The sequence below is a fragment of the Diceros bicornis genome, chromosome 18 (assembly GCF_020826845.1).
Source record: "Diceros bicornis minor isolate mBicDic1 chromosome 18, mDicBic1.mat.cur, whole genome shotgun sequence".
NCBI lineage: Eukaryota > Metazoa > Chordata > Mammalia > Perissodactyla > Rhinocerotidae > Diceros > Diceros bicornis.
The window spans coordinates 38,288,624-38,297,145 of NC_080757.1; the positions used below are offsets into that span (position 1 = coordinate 38,288,624).

The 8,522-nt window shown below is 42.8% G+C and overlaps 1 protein-coding gene across 1 annotated transcript in view; it reads right to left on the reverse strand.

Moving 5' to 3' along the window:
- NPEPPS (aminopeptidase puromycin sensitive) overlaps positions 1-7,041 on the reverse strand; it is an 83,609-nt gene extending 76,568 nt beyond the window's left edge. The window contains exon 1 of the mRNA XM_058560798.1: positions 6,697-7,041. Within this exon, the coding sequence (XP_058416781.1) occupies positions 6,697-6,951 (255 nt within the window). The 5' untranslated portion in view covers positions 6,952-7,041. The remainder of the gene's footprint in view (positions 1-6,696) is intronic.
- Between the last annotated feature and the right edge of the window lie 1,481 nt (positions 7,042-8,522).

Genomic DNA, 8,522 nt, shown 5'->3' on the forward strand with positions numbered 1-8,522 from the left:
TCAAGATACCTGTACAACACTACTTATGCCAAATGACACTTATCTTACTACTACTGTTAACATTCTAAGGGAAAGTATTTGTGTACTTCGGAAAGACACAGTGCACAACGTCCAGTACGCTGTACAACATCCAGGCCATGTACAATACAAAAACATTTCAATTCCTCCTGTGTTTAGGGAAAACCGACCTGTTTATACTAATGAATTAAGCTGCTTGTTGAATAGCTACTAATTTTGTTTTGTTTTGTTTTCAGAATACTGCCATTTCTGGAAGACTGGGAGGGAAGAACCAAAGGAACAAAAATACTTAATAATAGAACTCCACTCAAATTTTAAAAACCAGGCAGTATATTCTAGCTCATATCAGAGATGCACTTTAAACAACAGGACAATCCGTAGAAAGTGCTTGTTTTAGAATTTAGTGCCTGAAACATAGTAATCACTTAATAGATGTCATTATTAAGATACACAGAGACCAAGAGTAAATGTGCTCTAATCATAAAGATGTTACTCTGAATATCAACTAACAGTATTCACCTAATAGTTTACATAGTGCCTGATCAGAATGATATAAAATTTAAGAACTATGTGCTGCATTATATAGCATTTTGGATAGCAGCATATATTTACTACAAGGAGGGTAATTTAAAATATTCGTGTGGACTGAAGCATATGCTTAAGTGCTTGACTACCACACTCTAACATTGGTCTTTTTTTTTGTGTGTGTGTGTGAGGAAGATCAGCCTTGAGCTAACATCCATGCCAATCCTCCTCTTTTTGCTGAGGAAGACCCGCCCTGAGCTAACATCTATTGCCAATCCTCCTCCTTTTTTCTTTTTCCCCTTTTTCTCCCCAAAGGCCCAGTAGATAGTTGTATGTCATAGTTGCACATCCTTCTAGTTGCTGTATGCGGGATGCCGCCTCAGCATGGCCAGAGAAGCGGTGCGTCCGTGTGCGCCTGGGATCCGAACCCAGGCCGCCAGTAGCGAAGCACGCGCACTTAACCACTACACCACGGGGCCAGCCCCTAACACTGGTCTTTTTGATGCTTTCCCAACAGTAATACTGACCTGATGATTCAGTATGTGATTTTTCATATATTAACATCATCATGTTAGTGAATATTACTACCTGTGTGTTCCACTATCAAAATACAGGTAATAATTCAAAGGAATTTCAGAATTAAGATCTTCAATTTCCAAGCTTAAAATAGAAGCAAAATGTTAAAGGTGGCATATAAACTATGTTGATAACAAGCTCCTTTTCAATTCTTCCATTTGACACTATTAAAGAACGGAATGTTAGTGTATCCTTTGTTTCAAACCCAGGGTGAAGTCTTGGAGTCCCACAGTCTGCACTTCAACTGAACCAAACGCTTAAGTAATGGCTCTACTGAAGAGGCAGCTCGACCACTGGGAAAAATTTTACAGTGGAGGTTTCCTTTGAGCTAAGAAGGCAGCAATCTAAGACCATTTTTTTCCCTGAATGTGTCGTTACTACAATCACTCAGGAATACACCTTACATGTACTACACTAAGACTTAAGAGGTTTTTTCCTGATTGCCAAAGTCCTGAGATTTTAGTAAAAGGAAATTTCCAGTGTGACAATTCCAAATACCAGTCAGTATGAAGCCTGAAGTCACTTTGCCTAACAAGCAATTTCATCGTTAAAATTTTGTAATAATCATTGCCTTTGTGGAATAGGGCTATAATTTCTAAAGACAATAAGGAGCAAATAATTAGTAAACAAAAATTGAGCCAAGTTTTCTAACAAAAGAGACACTGAAAAGAGCAAGTTGTGGAAAGTCAAACATAATAAGTACCATTCATGTAAAATTTTTAAACAGAATATTGCTATTTATTGTTCGTGGATACTTACATATGCAATAAAACTTTATTTATTTATTTTTTTTGTGAGGAAGATCAGCCCTGAGCTAACATCCATGCTAATCCTCCTCTTTTTGCTGAGGAAGACCAGCTCTGAGCTAACATCTATTGCCAATCCTCCTCCTTTTTTTCCCCAAAGCCCCAGTAGATAGTTGTATGTCATAGCTGCACGTCCTTCTAGGCACCGTATGTGGGACGCGGCCTCAGCATGGCCAGAGAAGTGGTGCGTTGGTGCACGCCCCGGATCCGAACCGGGGCCGCCAGTAGCGGAGCGCGCGCACTTAATCGCTAAGACACGGGGCCGGCCCTGCAATAAAACTTTAAAACTAAACGTAGGAATAATATTCACCTACCTAAAGAGAGAAGTCACCTCTGGGAGTGGGGGGTGGGAAGAGATGGAAATGGGCTTTAAATGGTATCTGTGACATTTTGTTTCCCAAAAAACATCAGGCAAAGTCCGAAGCAAATGGGGCAAAACGTTAATACCTGCTAAACATTACTATCTGCTAAGTGCTGGGTTACTTTTCTGTATTTCTAAAATACTTCCTAATTTAAAATAAAATTTTAAAATGATTACAAGTAGCCAAATAAACTGAGAACTACATAGTTGTATGGTGTTCAAAATGGAATCTCCGAAATCTAGAGAACTAATCTCAGTTAACAACAAAACAGCTATCAGAAGACTCAGTCCTTTGCCACTGACTCACATCCAGATTAGAATAAGATTTACTTGACAATAAGAACAGGCTCATTTACGTAGCAAAGTTCAGAGAAGTTTTATAGATAATTTACTACTCAAGACCACATTTATCCAGGTTGTACTGGACAATATCAATTATCCAAAACCAGGAAGTTAAAAAAAAAAAACACCTGTATGAAAAGCCAGAATGGATGATGATACAAAGTCCACACAATAAAGCTCATACCCTTCACTCAGAAGAGAATCCATCAAATCCTCACTTAGAAATTTTTTTTTAAGCTCAAACAAGCTTGTTTATCTGGTTACTTAGACCTCTTCAGATCAAGTTCAGTAAAATAGAAGAGGGAAGAAATTGCACAATAGGCAGCAACAAGGCACAATAAGCAGCCAGAAGTAATAACCTGAGAGTAAGGAAACCAAACAAAAAAACTTTAAAGAACAGACATGAAACTAATAAATGATATAGTACATAGTTTTGTGTAATCTATGGTTATGAGTATCAATGACAGATATTCAGAATAATGTCCAGTATTTTAAAAAAGAAGAAGAAAAGAAACAAATCAAGATTATGAGGAATCATAGAGTTTAAAAACATAATACATTTGGGGCCAGCCCGGTGGCACAAGTGGTTAAGTGCACGCGCTCCGCTGCGGCGGCCCGGGGTTCGCCAGCTCGGATCCCGGGTACGCACTGACGCACTGCTTGTCAAGCCATGCTGTGGCAGCGTCCCATATAAAGTGGAGGAAGATGGGCACGGATGTTAGCCCAGGGCCAGTCTTCCTCAGCAAAAAAAAGAGGAGGATTGGCAGATGTTAGCACAGGGCTGATCTCCTCATAAACAAAAAAAAAAAAACATAATACATTTTAGGAATATTTCCATCCAAAGCAGTAAATATGTTTTAAAGTCTAAGTGCCTCAAAGGGTAAGCATCATTTATCTGGAAAATTCACTGCAAAATTCACTTCCAGACATTAGATAAAGCTCAATATACAAGTTTCTTATACTTGTTTCCTCATAGATATTTCAAGAAACAGAATAGAAAATCTGAACAAATTCAATTCCTTGTCACCAATCTTTCAATTTAATTTCTTAAGACCATTTAGTGATCTAGCACAACGCTGGACAAATTATTAATTTTATCATTTTTTTAAAGTAATAAAAAACTACCAAAATGACTGCATAGAAAACATGCAAAATTTGGGCAGAAAATTCCATAACAGGGTTGACAATAACATCCATTTGGGTGCCAAGTTTTGGCCTGCCAAATAAACTACTATATCTGTAACTCTCCTGTAAGTGCCAATTTAGTCATCACCAACATGAATATTTTGTTGGCGGAGGCCAAGGATTATCTAATATATCCTGACTTCTGGCTTTGTAGGATGAAGTTAATTTCTCTGGCACAGGTAAAATATTTCCATAAGAGAAAGTCCAATTACTATATAAACCACTATATGCTAATAACCAGGAACTGCAGCCACTCACATAAACTTGTAATCTATTTCTTAATTAATTATCCACAAAACAAGAGAGTTAGAATAGCTACAAAAATCTGTTACTCTCAAATATCCTAACGTAAAGGGAGCGCAAAGTGAATGTCCCATTTCTCTAGGCCCATGATAACACATTTTCAAGTCCTGCTGAATCAGACCACACTCACTTATGTAAAAGACAATTACTTTTTAAATCAGTGCGCATTGACTAATTTCTTCACCTTCCCAGGAGTCCACACGCCAGGCTAGGTTAAAAATCCACTAAGTTTCTAATATGTAACTTGTACAAATACTCTGGGCTTATCATAAAATTTTGCAACTAAAGCAACCAAGCAACTTGCATACCTCGTGTAATGTGATTCCAACCATTAGGAAACTGACCCAATACCAGTTATAAATCTAGGTTTCTAGAGATATAATTTTGTCCACATTTTTTGATTTCCACAATAAAATACTACTTAATGCCACAATTTAAACGTATTGCTCCAATTCATGGATTTCAAAAACATTAATATATACTTCTTACTAATGTTAACTTTTTACTAATGTTAACTCCTCTTTACACTTCCAAGGGTGGCAGTAGGTACAATTAAAAAGTCCAATTATCCTTTAATGAAACCTGTTAGAATTCACTATCATGCCTTCTTTCAGCTGGGTTGCCACCTAGCCTGAATAGAATTGATGAAAAGAAATGATTTGAAAAGTTCCTGTTACTAAAAAAGATTCATTTATTTCCTTCTATCAGATTAAAAAGTCCCTGCTAATATCTAGTACACTACCACGTGCTTCCTCAATGGCCCAAACCAGTCTTCCACATATTTCTCATCTCTTTGGAAAAACATGTAGAAAAGGGGTAAGGAGAAGCATGTCACTGTTTGTTGTTCTATCCTAACACTTAAATAAAACTGTCACTTCCTAACAAAATAATCACTTAAAAATCTTCATCGACAACTCTTTTCTGAAAAATTTCCCTAAATGTGTACACCTCCCAAAATTATCAATTCATTATGCCAACGAATGGGGTAAAGAAAGAAATGATTTTTTTAATGTTAGTCTTTTCACATAATGCGAACTCATTCATCGCTAGGTTCCTCTTCCCGCAGGTTTGCCAAGTCACAAGACACTACTGTTTACAATCCCTCCCACCTGCCCCCTGCCAATATATATCAAACACTCTAGTCACTTGGCTTAAACAAACACAGTCTCCCAAATAACCCTCTCAAATATGAATTTAGACCCAAGATGTACTCATTCTGATTCATATTCTTAATGGAAAATTTTTAAATCATCTGACTTGCACAGGGATAAGTTTTGCCTTTTGATGCAGCCAAACCCTGGAGCCCTCACGCTTTCACACAAGCGCCCCAAATCTGACAGTATGCTTCTTAATTCTACACTTTTAGACGTATTTTCAATCTGAGTAGACACTTGGCTTTCAAAGACAACTGCCAACTTTCAATTCCTTTGAACACTGGTCTACATTTCTTTCATTTCACTGCTACATACACCCTGTTCTTTAAGGTTGAGGGCTATTGATTTTTCTCCCGACTGCAGTAGGAAAAGAAATGAAACAAAATGTTTACCATCATTCTTTTTTAAAGATAACTACTAAACAGTTCCCATTTTTCATTACAGACTTCACATAATACATCATATAACATGGTATCATTAATGTCTATTGTTCAGGACCTTTGTAGGACATCAATACTAATGGTCTCCAAAATCAAATAATACTTCAGAAAATGTTGGGCGGGGGGGGGGCGGAGCATGATTCACCAAAAACTGCAATGAAGAGTAATGGAATATTTTCACCAGTGGTATGCTAAAACTAATAGCTTCTTTCAGAGGAGGGTACTGCTAAGCAACCATCGCTGTAGCAATAAATCCACCTGCTTCAAAAGCTGCAAAGCTAGGAAGACAGGAGGAAAAGCAGAGATGGGGTCCTCCTTCAGCTTCACTAGAGGTTAGGAGAGAACAAAGTCACTGCTGCACTGTCACTTGAGGGGAAGAGGAAGGGGGAGGGGGGCAGATCATCTTGGAAACCCAGCCCCTGGGTTGTAGCAGGCGGGGAGAACTCAGCAAGGCTGCCTGGGATTAACATTCTCCTTCTCACCCTCTCCCCCCTTCTAGAATCTCCCCTCCTCGCTAACGCGCGGCGGCTGAGTCCCTGATGACCGCCCCTTCCCATGCGTCCTCCGTGGGGCGTAGGAAGAACCGCAGAAAAGAACTGAGTCAGGAGGTGGAGACAGCGTGGACTCCGATGCCCCTCCGGCCTCCCCCAACACCCTCCACCTCTCCCAGAACCCCATCACGCCCGGAAGGGCCAGGGGTCGGAGGGAAGCCCACACAGGTGTGCTCGCCCCGGAAGGGCGCACGAGCCGGGCCCGCCGGCGCCCGCGGCGCTCCCCGGGCCCCAGCCCCGCGGGGCAGAGCCCCCCAGCCCGGGGGCCCCGCAGCCACCCCGAGGGGCGCGCCCGTGCCCGAGCGGGCCTCCCCACCCCCGGGCCCGCGGTGCCCAGGCCCGCCCGCCCTCCCGGCCAGGCCCCCAGCCCAGCCCGCGGGCGCGGCCTAACTGCTGGCCCGGCAGCTCGCCCCCGGCGCCCGAGGGTCGCCGTACCTGGGCGGCGGCCTCCAGCTTGCCCTCGAAGGTGAAGTCCAGCAAGTCGGGCTTGAGGCACAGGCTGTAGTTGATGGGGGAGACGTCGGCAGGCAGCCGCTCGAAGGGCCTCTTCTCCGGCATCGCGGCGAGGCCCAGGCTGTGGAGGCGGCGGCGGGAGGAGCGGCTGAGGAGGAGAAGGAGGAGGGGAGGAGGCGGAGGGCCGAGGAAGAGCAGGCGGCGAGCGAGGGAGGGGGCGGCGGCTGCCAGCCACATCCACCGAGCCCGGGCGACCGCCAGAGGACAGCGACCGGGCAGCCTGGGGGGCGGGGGCGAGATCCAGCCGGAGCGCAGGGGCCGGGAGGGAGGCAGTGCGGGCGGGCGGGCGGCGGGCTGGCTGCCTACGGGGAAGGGGGCGGAGGGGAGGGAAGGGGAGGAGGGCCTGCAGGGAGGGAGGGAGGGAGGCGGCGGCGGCAGCTGCGTGCGCGCCCCCGCCGGTGTGTGCGCGCGCGCCGGGGCAGGGGGCGGAGCGGCGAGGGCGCGGCCGGCGGGGCGGGAGGGTGCGGGGTCGCGGGCGCGAGCTGGGGGCGGGAGGCGGCTCTCGGCGCTGCACCTGTCGGCGGCGCATGGGAGAGCGGGCGGCCTGCGAGCCCCAGGGAGCCCGGAAAGATTTGAGAAGCGGAGGGAAAGGCGTGAGGGGGCCCCTCCGAGCTGTCTTTGGAAATTGAAGCACAGTTGGTCAGTGCAGTCGGGGTGAAATGTTAAAATATCACTTCAGAGCCAAACCCCAAACTGGATTTTTACCTTCAGATCAGCGGAAGGCCCTGACCTGAGGCTCTTTGGCCAATAATTATTCCTGTTATCTTAGTAGCAAAGGATGATATGAAAAATTTGTCAGAAAACCTTTAATAATCCAGGTTACTTGAACCAATGCGATTTGGACCTTTGAGGGAGTGATTTCAAAAGTTAGGAAGATTTTTTGTTTCCATGATTTAATGTTCAAAATAAGATATGTTTCGCCCTTTTCCCGTTTTCATCTTTGTTTCTGCTTTTTTAGAAATAAAACCCTTTACCAGTTGTGGCCTCTTTAAGGGTAAACTAGCTGTGGCTCCTTCAGTTCCGTTGATATCTTGCAAGTTGAGGTATATATATTTTAATATAAATATATATTAATTATATATAAATCTGTGTATATTTAAACATATATTTTTAAGTGTCAAGGGCAAGGAGACATACATAATCCCCATATTCCTTTATAGAACCTTCTCATGTAGAACCCCTTAAACTCCAAAACTCAAAGTTGAATGTTGTACTGGACCAGCACTCTCCAATAGAAATATAATGTGAGCCAATAACATAACTTTAAATTTTCCAGTATCCACATCAAAAAAAGAAAAAAAAAACAAGGAAAAAGGAAACAAGTGAAATTGATACATCTTATTTAACTCAACATATCCAAAATATTATCATTTCAACATGTAATCAATATAAAAAATATTAATGAGATTTTTTTTCCCCCATACTAAGGCTTTGAAATCCAGTGTGTATTTTACATTACAGCACATCTTAATTCTGACTAGCCACATTTCGGGTGCTCAATAGCCCCATGTGACTAGTGGCTATTGTATTGGACAGCACAGTCTTGGACACTGGACCTGCCCTCCTATTCTCTGAATCCTACATACCTTCTAGGACAGACTGAAAAACTGCAATCCTTTCAAACTAAGATGTGAAATGGGGCCTTTTGTTGCATGGATGAATTTCAATGACCACTTCTTGGTCATAGAAATAATACTAATTTTAATAATATATTAATAATCTAACTAATAATTGAATAATAATGTGTT